At 41.3% G+C, this 14,272-nt stretch overlaps 1 protein-coding gene across 1 annotated transcript in view; it reads left to right on the top strand.

Moving 5' to 3' along the window:
• LOC126162452 (alpha-(1,6)-fucosyltransferase-like) overlaps window positions 1-391 on the top strand; it is a 115,562-nt gene extending 115,171 nt beyond the window's left edge. Inside the window, exon 6 of the mRNA XM_049919016.1 lies at window positions 211-391. Within this exon, the coding sequence (XP_049774973.1) occupies window positions 211-391 (181 nt within the window). The remainder of the gene's footprint in view (window positions 1-210) is intronic.
• The last annotated feature ends 13,881 nt before the right edge of the window (window positions 392-14,272 follow it).

Raw genomic sequence — 14,272 nt, 5'->3', positions numbered from 1 at the left:
TTTGTGACCTGCAGATGTTTTCGGCAAACGTTTCAAATGCAATACTGATAGAAGTTACATAAACTGATCCTTAGTGGCAAAAGAGAGTTGGTGTGTAGAATATTTACAACTGGTGATGTAGCGCCTCCATTACATAAACTGATTATTTGTCAGATATTTTAGTTTGTTTTCATGTTGACATTTATACGCGCTTGTTTGTGTCGGCTCTAGGATCCACGTACGAAGAAGTGACAAATTGTTCCACGAAGCTAAATATCACGCTGTCGACGAGTACATGGCCGCAGTAGAGGACATCTACGAAACGCTGGAGATAACAAACGGCAGTGGAGCAAGAAAGATATACGTGGCTACGGACGACGTCACTGTTTTCGATGAGATCAATAAAAAGTAAGTACTATATCATGAACTTAATTGCGAATGATATGAATAAATCATCCAAAGCACTTAATCTTCAGTTACAAAACATGAATGTTTTCTTATCTACGCAACAAACATCATTGGAGTAGAAACTGAAGAAGAATAGCTAGACTTCGTGCTGTTATACGTCGTATGTCCTTAATTTCCGTTGATGTCGTCTGTAAAATGCGCATTTGGTTACCTTATCTTCGTTTATCTGCTTATTTTCTTTCTGATAAAATGTAGCAGTAGAGAGGATAATAGAATACATGGCCGTTGACAGCGATATGCCCTTCTCCTGCTCACCCATATCTGCTAATACTACTGAATGTAAAAAATTTTTAATACTGTTACAACCGTACAGTCTTGATAACTTTTTTATTTAATTTTAATTACCAGTTGCGGTCGAATTTAAGAGGTAAAAACATTAACCATTAAATATTCCCTGTCATCTATGTTTTTTAGTAGCGATTATTTACGACACTAAGTAAGAAATTTGACATTAGCAACTCCATCAAAAAGTAGCGCAAAATCTCTTATATATTTATTCCTAAAATAGGAAAAAAGTTATTAAAATATAGCAATTTAAAAAAGTGAGGCTACGTTTTTGCAGTGCAGTAGTTTAGTTATTAGGAGTACGTAACATGTTAATTTTCACTAAAATGTAAAACAATTGTATTTGGTTATAATAAAACGATTCGAAACATCGTACAATAAAAGGCAGAAACTGAAGCTTTGTAAAATACATATTGTGCAACTAAAATCAATGTAAACAACAAGTTTGCTGTTAGCTGTCTTGACTGTGACAGATAAAATTAAACTTGCAATTCCAGTTGATATCAGTAACAACCACTGTAAGCCCTCACCTAAAATATTCGCATTTACAATAATATTTTGTACAAGTGATTTTTCACAGTTGTAAACATCCTAAGAAAATTATATTTATGAACCACCAAGAGCTGGTTGTTCACTGCCAGTATCGTTCAAACTATCAATGTGTGTCAAGAAACTTATTTACATCGTTTCTACTGCAGCGTCAATAAATAAAACAAAAATGGTTCTTTGTGAATGAAACTGCAATATACAGTTAAATGCAACAGTACATAATGAATTAAGGAATCAGCCTTCTTGGAAGAACACAATGTTTGCTTTGTTTAATCGCCAAACACCTTTCACAACATTCGTGGCATCCTCAGTGGGTTTTTATTCTTTTACTGTTTCTGAAACATATACACATAAATTTTATGTAGGTTAGAAATAGTTTGACATCAGACTTTGTTATTGTTTAGATTACATACGTGCTTTACCTTTTTGTACTTTAAGTTTGCCCTGTAGCTGCCAACAGAAATGAGCCACCATTGTAAATTAATACAGCATGTCACCTGCAACACAAGGATGATAGGGCAACATCTGAATTGGAGTTTTGTTTGGAATACAACCTTTAAACTAAATGTTCCGATAAAATTAGTGGCTTTTGGTGTTTTATCACGCTTGCCATTTCTGTACTTGATAAATGCATGTATATTTGTCTGCTAAATCCATTTTCGTTTCTTATTTTATGTTTGAAATGACCTCTGAACATCGGTAAAATTTCATGAGATTTTGTTCAGGAGAAGAATTTTGTATGGTTTCTTATTTGTAGACTGTGTTGCATGCTTTTAACTGATTCCTTTGTTTTCGACTGGCGGTCGCGAAGTTCGAATTTATTCCAGTGTGTTTTCATTCAGTGAGTGCGTGTGTGTGTGTGTGTGACCCATTTTATTGTGTATTTTTTATAGTTCGCGTAGATAATACACAATAAAATCGCACGCATACACACAAACATGAACAAAACGTACACACATCGGAATAAATTCAAACTTCTCAGTTGCCAATAAAAAACGAAGCAGCAAACAAACGACTGTCAAGAGGGTACTTGGAAAAAGTGTGTCTAAGCCACAGCACCATAGTAACATCCAGAATTCATCATTGAGAACGAGCGAACGAAACTAAACGTTGTTAAAAATACAAAAGCCAATCTATAAATAACACACCGCACCAAATATTTCTCCAAGCCAATTCCTGAAATTTTACCGATGGCCACATGTTATTTTAAACATGAGAACAAGGAAAAACTAATTTTAGCAGGCAAATAAACACCACAAATACCAGAAGACAGGTGTACTACAGCTTCGTAAGTCGCATAAGCGACGATTTTAGACAATTTTCAGTACAGAATTTGGTGCTTCCGTGTTGCAGGTGAGATATTGTATTAATTTAGAGTCGTGGCTCATTTTTGTTGGCAGTCACAGGGCACATGTAACGTAAAAAAGGTAAAGCACATATTCATAATCTAAACAACACCAAAATACGACGTCAACATTTTGCCAAGGCGGACCCTATTTAATTCACTATTTTCCGCAAACACAGAAACAGAGCTTAAAATTCCATTATAATGGATTGACAACGAAATATAATAGATTGACAGTTAATGATACTGGTCAACAATAGTTTTTTACAGCTACAATAACAATATTCACTGTTTGTGAAAGATACATCGCATCTAAATATAGATCCAATTTCAGAATTTCTGTATTGTCCTTAGTTTTTAAGTAATAGAGGCTTTTAGTGGGATTGTAATACAGTTAAGATCCTTAGACGCCAGAAAGACATCTGGCCCAGACGGTATCCCCGTAAGATTTTATGTTGACTATGCTACAAATATAGCACCATTCTTATCCGTCATCTATCAGAGATCATTGGAACGGCGGAAAGTTCCACGGGACTGGAAGAAGGCCCAGGTCATAGCAATCAATAAAACGGGTAGAAAATCGGATGCACATAATTACCGGCCAATTTCACTGACATCAATTTGTTATAGAATTATGGAACATATTTTGTGTCAAGACATAATGACCTTTCTAGACTCCGAGAAGCTTATCTGCAGAAACCAGCATGGTTTTAGGAAACAGCGGTCATGCGAGACACAGCTGGCCCTCTTTGTGCATGATTTACAACAGGATATAGATACCGGCTCCCAGGTTGAGGCCATATTTCTCGACTTTCGAAAGGCGTTCGACACAGTTCCGCACTGTCGCTTGCTACAAAAAGTGCGCGCTTACGGTCTAGCCAATGAAATATGCGGTTGGATAGAAAGTTTTCTAACAGACAGGGAGCAGTATGTCGCCCTGAACGGGGTAAGAGTAATTTCAGGTGTGCCCCAGGACAGCGTAATAGGTCCTCTGCTTTTTACGATTTACATAAACGATCTGGTTGATGGTATTGACAGCGGCCTTAGACTATTTGCCGATGATTCTGTAGTCTACAGGAAAGTAGTATCACACGAAAGTTGTGAACAAATCGAAGAGGATTTGCAGAAAATAAATGCGTGGCAGTTATCTCTCAATAATAGTAAGTGTAACCTACCGCGTATAATAAAGCGAAAATCCCCATTAATGTATGAGTACAAAATAAATGATCAGTCTTTGGAAGTGGTAACATCAGTCAAGTATCTGGGTGTGACTATTCGAAATGACCTCAAGTGGAATGATCAGATTACACAAGTGACGTGTAGGGCGAACACTAGATTGCGGGTTATTGGTAGAATCCCGAAGCGATGCAGTCTTTCAACAAAGGAAACAGCTTAAATACATTTGTTCGTCCAGTCTTAGAGTATTGTTCGTCTGTATGGGACCGTTGGGTCTGATTCAAGAGACTGAGAAGGTCCAAAGAAGGGCGGCAAGATTCGTGACTGGTACATTTAGGCATCGTGAGAGCGTTATAATTCTAATAGAAAGTTTGAAGTGGGATACACTTGCAGACAGGCGACCCGCTAAACAAAGGGGCTGCTCACTAAATTCCGAAATCCAATCTTCACCAAGGATTTAGAGCATATATTATTTCTACCAACTTTCAAATCGCGTAATGATCATCATTCAAAGATAAGGGAAATTAGAGCTCGTACTGAGGCGATCAGACAGTCGTTTTTCCCCCGCGCAATCCGCGAGTTGAACAGAAGGAGGGAAATATGACTTTGGCGGGAATTGTGCCCTCCGCCACACACCGCTTGGTGGCTAGCGGAGTTTATATGTAGATGTACATGTAAATATAAATCCTTACGGCAGCCAATGTATTTCACGTTGTCCAATCACGTTAATGAGCCAACCGTCGATGTTGAACGTCAACGTGCAATAATGAATCACAAAGGGCAGGTGGCAGCACTAACAGTGGAGGGTATAAAAATCGTTTCGGGAGGGAGGGGGTGAGGGGAGCGGAAACAGTGCAGTCGTTGTCTAATGCGGAAACAAAGCCTTTTTTATAACATCCAAAAGGGCATGATCATTGGCTTTCAGGCAGAGAGTAGATGCGTTCCCGAAATGGCTAAGTTCGTAAACTTCGCGTGGAGTCGTGGTTAAAATATATCCTGAACGGCAAAATGGCGCTATCCAAAACCGGTGCCAAGGCAACTATGGCACACCAGGGGTCTTAGATGGCAGAGGCGAACGTCGGCTACTGAAATGTGTGTACGCGAATAGATGTGCAACTGTTTAGTAACTGACTGACCAGGTAAACCAAGGGGGCAATCAACAGCGCCTTCTCAAAGACCGTTGAACATAAGTTGCTGTTTATATTGGACGCCGCAGCAGGCGTCTGTCTCAAGGATACATACTGACTGCAGTTCATTGGCAACGAAGGCTGAAATATGCACGCCAATACCGGAACCAGACGTCCACTGAGTGGTGACAGATGACATTTTCAGATGAATCACGTTTTGCGCTCTATCGGACTGAAAGCACACACCTTGAAACAACTGTTTGGAAGGATCCAGACCAGATGAGGTAGCGTTATGGTTTGGAGAATAATTTCACGGCATTTCCTGGGTGTTCTCGTCTTTGTGGGAGGCGCAGTGGATCAATACAAGTATGCATCTCTCCTTGGATACCGTGTCCAACCCTGTATGCAACTTGTTTTTCCTCGGCACAATGGCATCTACTAGCAGGACAATGCAACATGTCACAGTTCGCCGCTGCACCTCCGAGGATGTCTCCCGCAGTCAGAGACGAAACGTCAGGGAGAGTTTTATACTTCGACCACGGCCTATCAGCCCGAAAGCTTTAAGCGAAAACATGTCACACAGCTCGCAGTATACGTGCGTGGTTCAAAGAGCACCAGGACGAGTAAAGACTTTCCTGGCCACCAAACTCTCCGTATTATTACCCAATTGAGAATCTATGGACCCCATCGATCGTGGTGTAAACGCCATGGATTCTCAATTGAGAAACCTAGTGCACTTGGCCGTGGCACTGGAGTGAGCGTGGCTCCCACATCCCTGCCGGTACCTTCCAGAACCTCATCGTCTCTCTTACTGCACGTCTCGCAGCGGTCTGCCCTGGTTATTCGACTTTTGACAGGTGGTCACATTAACGTGACTGGACAGCGTATGAAATGGCAAAATGATACGCACTCGCAATAAGACTTCCACATGCAAACAGCAAAGAAATAACCCAGTACCCCAGGATCAAATTGTCATCTGAGGCCGGCCGTTGTGACCGACCGGTTCTAGGCGCTACAGTCTGCCTAGGGCATGGATTTGTCTGATGCCCTTAGGCTAGTTAGGTTTAAGTAGTTCTAAGTTCTAGGCGACTGATGACCTCAGAAGTTAAGTCGCATAGTGCTCAGAGCCATTTCCACCAATTTTTTGTCATCTGAGCACAATATTTCAGCGGTTCACCTGGCCGCCATCATCAGGTGAGAAAAGCTACGCTGCTCTCGTCGATAACTGACTCCTCGCGCAAATGACTGTACCTTTACATGCATCGGGAGTGCAACAGCGCGTGCACTAGATACACTGCGCACGCGCTCAATCATTCCTGCTGCCCCCTGGCGCAAAAAGAGTTGCAGGGCCTCCGGTGGTGAATGTTTTCGACAGTATTCACCACCGGAGGCACTGAAACTCTTTCTGCGCCAGGGGGCAGCAGGAATGATAGAGCGCGTGAGCTCTGTATCTAGCACATGCGCTGTTGTATTTCCGATACATGTAAAGGTGCAGTCATTTGCGAGAGGAGTCAGTTATCGGCGGGAGCAGCGTAGCTTTTCTCACCTGATGATGGCGGCCAGGTGGGCCGCTGAAATATTGTGCTCAGATGACAGTTTGATTCGGCTCGAAACCCGATAAGAATTTAATATACTAATACGCCGGGAAAGTCTACATAGTCACAACCCAGTACCCCATTTGCAGCCAGTACAGCATTTGCCTTGATGACGCTTTTCCAGTTGAGAAATGCCCGATCGAGCTATTCTACATGTTCACCACTAACGGCTCCATGATTAACACAGAAGAAATCCAAATGTTCATTCAGAAAAACACATTTTAAGAGATATGTTACATGCCACATAGTGATATGATCTCAATAGTTCTAACAGAATAACCTGATAGTTATCTGCCGTTTGGTTGCCTAAAACGGCCTTCTAGACATTTCTGAAAGACATGTATGTCATTGTTACAGAATCACTCACCAATTCCCTAATTTACAGTCTTAAAAAATATTCCTTAATTTATTTTTGATTTACTGGTCCTTGGAAACTTCTCTCGCAAGTGCGTATATCAAGTCTAGTCCATGGTTTTAAAAAAATTTCTGACGAGATCCAGCGGAAGTAGCTACACACTCTTGATGTTAATAAGAGTTTTGTCGTAATTCTTCGGCTTTCCTGGCGATATTCTGACATCTTGAGATGCCGAGTGCTCTGCTGGATATCAGTGTCTACTCTGCATAGTATTTTCTAGACATGGATTGTTGGCGAAATATAGTGCATGGGCAACACTGATATCCGGCAGAACACTCGACGTCTGAAGATGTAAACAGGATTGTTCATCACATTTTTCTGTCCAGCCTGTGGTTCATTCCGAGAAGCCAGTTTTTCGTGCAATAGTATTTTGCTACGTTTCCCCTTTCCAACTTGTACGGAAATCGCCGGCCGGTGTGGCCGAGCGGTTCTGGGCGCTTCAGTCTGGAACCGCGCGACCGCTACGGTCGGAGGTTCGAATCCTGCCTCGGGCATGGATGTGTGTGATGTCCTTAGGTTAGTTAGGTTTAAGTAGTTCTAAGTTCTAGGGGACTGATGACCTCAGCTGTTAAGTCCCACAGTGCTCAGAGCCATTTGAACCATTTTTGAAGTCACTAAAGACGGGACACAGGATAGGAATATTTCAAGGATGAGGAAGAATATCTTCCGTGTCTTTTCAGAGGAACCACTCCGAATCTGAAACGTGGAGTCCGCATTCGTATCTCTTTCATTGTCTCCTTCGTGTTCATCACTGTATTCATATTCACCCACTGTCACATTCTCAACAGGCACTGGCATCAGCCATTTTTCACTGTGACATTCCGTCTTCATACCAGGTGGTAAATTAGAATATTGCACACTTTCCTTTGTTTACGAGGTGGTTCCATCTATTTTTGTCAGACAAAGTAACTGTCTGTTCTGCGCTCCGTTGCTTCCCCCCAGATCATGCGAACAGTAAAGGACATGTGAAGTGACCCTTTTAAGCTGCCTGTCAGGAGAGTATCACATTAAGAACAGCATATTGGAGGGCCAAGTTCTAGTCCTGTTCACTCTCTTAACAGCTGATAGTCCTTAACGACAGGATTAAGTTTCCCTCATTACCGTTTCAGAGTTAACTCTCGACAGGTATAGGGAAATGAATTTGGGCTATTTACATAGCTACCAGATATTTTTTCTTATAGATTAACACATAACACATACATTAATAAACTTATAACAACAAGCAGTTAAACTGAGGCGCCAAAGAAACTGTTATAGGCATACAGAGATATGTAAACAGGCAGAATACGGCGCTGCGGTCGGCAACGCCTATATAAGACGTGTTTGGCCCAGTTGTTAGATAGGTTACTGCTGCTACAGTGGAAGGTTACCAAGATTTAAGTGAGTTTCAATGTGGTGTTATAGTCGACGCACGAGTGAAAGGACACATCATCTCCGAGGTAGCGATGAATTGGGGATTTCCCCCTACGACCATTTAACGAGTGTACCGTAAATATCAGGAATCCGGTAAAACATCAAATCTCCGAAACCACTGCGGCCGGAATAAGATCCTGCAAGAACAGGTACAAGAGAATCGTTCAACGTGACAGAAGTGCAATCCTTCCCTAAACTGCTGCAGATTCAATTTCAAGATGGCCGCCGAGTGAAATCATAGGTATTTTCTTCGTCCGCTAAAAGAACTTATTTAAGAGCAACCAGTGTCAAATTTAAATTTTCTTTGTTTTGTATATTTGCTGTAGTGTTCGTTCTTGTCACACAAATGAATATTGGCGTCTCAGCAGCGCTTGTTCTTGAAAAAACCTGTTTTTGAGCTGAAGTCCCGATTCTCGCGGTATAACCCGAAATTTTGCGTGACATAAACACAAAAAATTCTATTCACGTTTTCTTGATAGTGCATAATCCGCTTAAAAAAGACTGCTACTAGTTTCATCAGTGTCTACTGTCGAAAAAAAGTGTAATTAAACGTTTCTAAATCGTATTTAACTAACACATTTCGTATTGTTTACTAGTTAGATGCGATCTAGGCCTAAATTTTCCGAGTTATAAACATTTAAAAACTTGACCAAACACGCCTGATAAAGTAAATTCTCTAAAAGGAAATTAATTACAAATTCATTTTTCTTTCATTGTATCTTTAAATCAGTACAAAAAAAATAACCACCGCACATAAGACTTTTGTGTCGTTTTTTGTTTACACACAACCAATCTCGCGTCCTTGACAAATTTAAAACATTCTTTCAACTTAATTATTCTTTCGAAACTGACCATGAGTGAGAAATGTGGGAGCTGTTATAGGGTAGTGAATAGAGGGATTTGTTGCCAATCTTGTAGGAAATATTTTCACTTTTGGGGGGGGGGGGGGGGGGGATAGCAGTGGAGAGAATGTTGCGAGAACGAAAGAGGCTCTCTCCTGGAACTGCAGAGTATACAGTAGGAACATTTTGATTGGGGAACAGGAAAGGAAAATCTGTGCCCTTTAGGCACAGTTGGAGGTAGCAAGGAAGGAACTCATAAGGATCAAGGGAGATAGGGGGGGAGCAGATTGGTTGGGAACTGGTAGGTGGTAGGAGGATAGGAAGAAAGAGTACGCGATCTGACAGTTTTATCATCAACGCAAAAAACAGGTATCTTCCACTTCCTGAATTGAGAAGAGCCTCAGGTAGAACGAGGAGCAGGGAATGTGCAGCACACTTCAACCATGGCCAAGAAGCCTCGGAATGTATCAAGCGTTAGGAAGAAGAAAGTGCTGCTGCTAGGTGGTAACCATGGGCGAGGTGTAGGCCCTCAGGTACAGGAAAGTTTAGGGGCAGCGTAAGGACTTCACAAAAGAGGATCACGCAGTGATAGTGGGTGGGGCGGGAAACAGTTTGGAAAGGAATGGGGCGTATGACATAGGTGGTGATGTGGACAAGATAGCTTCCCTGGTAGCAACGTCCACTTTGTCGAGATGTTTCGGCGTCATGATCGACCACGCCTTGATGGAGCTGTGAGGCGAATCAATGTGGGGTTACTGATGGCTCTGAAGACAGCCAACTTTGTCCATGTTTCTGAGGTGCCCGTCGGGCCTATCAACAGATGGGGTTTCATTAGGCATGGCCTACACCGAAACGGGACTGGGAAGGGAAGATTGGTACAGCTGATTCATGAAAGTACAGGGGGTGGATCTCGGGCCACACATGGTCAAATACCTGTTGTCATAGGTAGGAAAAGCAGGTCTTTTTTAGAATAAATCCAGCCAACAGGTTCCCCTGCCTAAACAGTATTTCCAGCACTTTATAAAAAAATACTGATACCATCACTCACAAGACAGATTTTAAGGCCTCAAAGATCACATATACCAGATGTCACAAAGAAAAACAAACCACTGGAAAGAGTAACACGGGAAATTTCACAGACTTAACAATCCTGCTTCAAATTATGCAATCAATAAAAAATAAAATACAACTATTAGAAGTTGAGCTCCAATCTATGAACTGCACAGTAGTTTGTATTACTGAGCACTGGTGTAGAGACACAGAAATCGAACAGGTAGTATTATAATTGTATGAAAAGGCAAACTCTTACTGCAGAACTACTCCAAGGGGTGGAGGATCATGCATTTATATCAGAAAAGGAACACAGTTCAAATCAAGACTTGATCTCAGTACCGTAAGTGAAGAGAAACACTTCCAAGTATCGGCTATTGAATTAACAGGGCTTGATATCACCAAGAAATTAATCATTTTGTGTGTGTATAGATCTCCCAGTGGTAGTATGGAAACAATTTTCAATAAGTTAACAGAAGTTCTAGATAAAGTTTCAAGTACAAAGGTCAACATAATTCTGTGTGGGGACATAAACATCAACACTAACAACGTAAATGAATCCATCATTCATAAACATCCTTCAAAGTTTTGGCATGTTCCTATCGGGCAATAGTGCAACAGTGGGTACCACAACAACTTCATCAGTAATTGACCATGTGGCTACAAATATGGACAGGGAAAAATGTGATGTAGCTGTAAAAGATCTCAGACTATCAGACCATCTCTGTCAAATAACAACAGTAAAGTCAGCCATCGAATCATTCCTTAAACTACGAGCCTACAAACGACATCTATCAGAAATCAAAATAAAAGACGTTTCTAAAGAACTAGAAAAACAAAGCTGGGATGAAGTGTATAGGGAAACCAATGTGAATATGAAATTCTCTAAATTCTCCACATTGTTTGAATTGAACTTTGAAAACGCATTTCCAAAAGTATGCATGTCTGTATCAACACCTCACAAGAAAGATGGATAACAGCAGGTATTAAGAAATCCTCCCAAACACTTAAACATGTCAGTTACATGAAAAAGATTCGCAATGATCCAGAATACTAAAATTTCTATCACAGATACAAAAAGATCTATAGGAAGGTGCTGATTGCTGCAAAAAAGTCATTTAATGACAAAATAATATATACTGCAGAGAATAAAAGCAAAACAGTCTGGGATGTTACAAAAAAATGAACAAATGGTTCAAATGGGTCTGAGCACTGTGGGACTTAACTTCTCAGGTCATCAGTCGCCTAGAACTCAGAACTAATTAAACCTAACTAACCTAAGGACACGACACACATCCATGCCCGAGGCAGCATTCGAACCTGCGACAGTAGCTCTCGCTCGGTTCCAGACTGTAGTGCCTAGAACCGCACGGCCACTCCGGCCGGCGGACCATTACAAGTGGATGTCGGGCCACATGTTGGGCGGCAGTCAGGTTGCCATCCCACCACTCTCTGCGGCCTCTCCAGACATGTCTTCCGCCTGGAATCTCATCCACTGGAGTAGAATGGTCTTGAGTCACGAGTCCCACTTCGAAGTAAACCCCTATGACCAGCGAAGACCTGTCTGGAGACCCGCCATACAGCAGTGGGGTACCAACCTGGCTGTTCTCCACCATACGACCCGACACCCAGAAGTGATGGTGAAGGGTTCCATTTCATGGCAGGTCACATTTGGTTCTCATCAGCGGCACCCTTACAGTTTAGCGGTAAGTCTAAGATATTCTACGGTCCGTTTTGCTATCCTTTGTGGTAACCATCTTGGACTAACATTCCAGCAAGATAATGCCTGCCTACACACGGCGAGAGTTTCTACTGCTTGTCATCGTGCTTTCAAAACCCTATCTTGGCCAGTAAGGTCACCGGACCCCTCCAGAATTGAGAACTTTTGGAGCACAACCATTTCGGGGCTTTGACGATCTAACATGCCAATTGGATAGAATTTGGCACGACATCCCTCAGGAGGACATCCAAGAACTCTACCAATTACTGACAAGCTTGCTTCGGGGCCGCAGGTGGACCGAAACGCTGTTGACTTGCTCAGTTTGTAAAGTTCTTTGTCTTGAATAGATCATCTCGTTTCTCTGAAACTGTAATAATTTTGTGTTTGTACGTGTACATCAACGTAATTATTTTCGTGGTATGTCTTTTTTTTTTTTTTTTGCTTACAATGGTAGATCACAACGCTCGGATCACAGATTTATTCGAACTTTGTACCCTTTTAGTAGCCCATTACAACAACTTAATGTGCAATTAGTAAGGTGTACTACTTAGGCGCTTTCAAGAAAATTGCAAGGTAAGCTTTATGCGTCAGTGATGTACCGGAGCGTAGCTACTCTGCGGACAAGACTGCGGCTGTCATGTGGTTAGCGTTCAAGCCCCTTAATCGGTGCATCACTAGATCGAGTCCTACTGAGGTTTTTTTCCTAAATTTATATTTTTTCAATACTGAACATATTATTTCAACATATATTTGAAAAATAGTATAATGGAATGATAGTGTATTCACAAGAACTTTTACTGAATTTACAATGTCATTTGCAACTGTGTGCCAATTTTTAGTATCACAACAAATCTTACATTTATAATTATCGGCAAGAGAACGACCAAATACGTGAAGTTTTCCTTAAAATGTATTCCTGCCGTGAATTCCCAAATCTCTTGTACCTTCAGTCTGGTAATGTATCGAGAAGGTGCTTTGCAACTGGACGCTTCCGTCTATAGACGCAAGTTTCAAGGACGAGGGACAGGCTGGAAAAGTCCAAGTCAGACATCGATGAATGGAGGTGTAAGTAACTTTATGCACGCCCACAATGAATTCAGATATGTCAGAATATGAGGGTAATGTACGATTAATCGTCGGATGTGCTTTCGACGTTACAGGTTGCAGGATACGGAAAACAAATTAAAACTACATCGGTAGAACGCAGTTTTCCCTCATGCACAAGGAATCTTCAGAATTTCTAAGGAAACACGAAGCTCGTTGGCATTTAAAAAACTTCTCTTTCTTCCGACAATTTGGATGCAGACCTTGCGCAATGCAACATTTTCGTAAATATCGGTGTTTAAAATTGGCTATTTACGATTTAACGTATTTTAATAGCACCTTCACGAGAAGCAATTTGGCGTTCGATGTCAATCAAATATGAGCAAGTCTGAAGGCGGCTTGATAAAACAAAAGTAGCATAATATTTGTTGTAATAATAAAAATTGGTAAACAGCGAAATAACTTTGGAATGTCGATAAAAGTTTACGCAAACACATGTGTCTTTTCATCAAAATTACCTTCCAAATGTAACAGATAAGAATCTAGTGTCGGAAAAAATACTAATTAAAGAAAAGGATGAGCGGGAGTAGATCTAGCAATCACGTAGCTCGAACGCTAACCACATGACCACTACCACCTCGTGTTCACGGCCCCAACGCACCGGTACATCACTGATACGTAAAACTTCTATTGCGATTTTCTCGAAAATCTAAGTAGGACGCCTTACTACATGCATATTATATTGTCCTAATGGACTGTTCAAGTGTACGAAGTTTGAAGCAAACCCGCGATCCGAACGTCGTGGCCTCCCCTCGATAGAGTGTTTTCTAGCTCGTACGTTTCTATCGCTCGCAGTTGTATTAATTAAAAATTGCTTTTTTCTGTAGATATCCTGACTACACAGTTATTGGGGATCGAAATATATCCTCGAGGGCAAGTGGGAAGACGAAATATAGTAAAGAAGCATTTGACGGTATCCTGGTGGACGTCCACTTGCTCTCCATGTGTGACTTCGTAGTCTGTACATTCAGCTCTAATGTAAGTAACCCTGTGCTAACAGATTACAACAGGTTTAGTGGAACTAATTGGCTAAATGTGTGCAAAATACTACCCCATTCTGTCCTGAAAAATGTGTTGATTACCTCCTTCAGTAGTCATAAACCCAAAAGTTTTTAGTACTTATGTAAGGGTGTCGATAATTGAACAGTATGTTATCAGCACGGGGGAAATCGTCACTCGAAAAAAAAAACACGAAAACTTCACC

This window comes from Schistocerca cancellata, chromosome 1, assembly GCF_023864275.1.
Source record: "Schistocerca cancellata isolate TAMUIC-IGC-003103 chromosome 1, iqSchCanc2.1, whole genome shotgun sequence".
Taxonomy (NCBI): Eukaryota; Metazoa; Arthropoda; class Insecta; order Orthoptera; family Acrididae; genus Schistocerca; species Schistocerca cancellata.
This window is presented reverse-complemented; position numbering and strand designations above follow the sequence as displayed.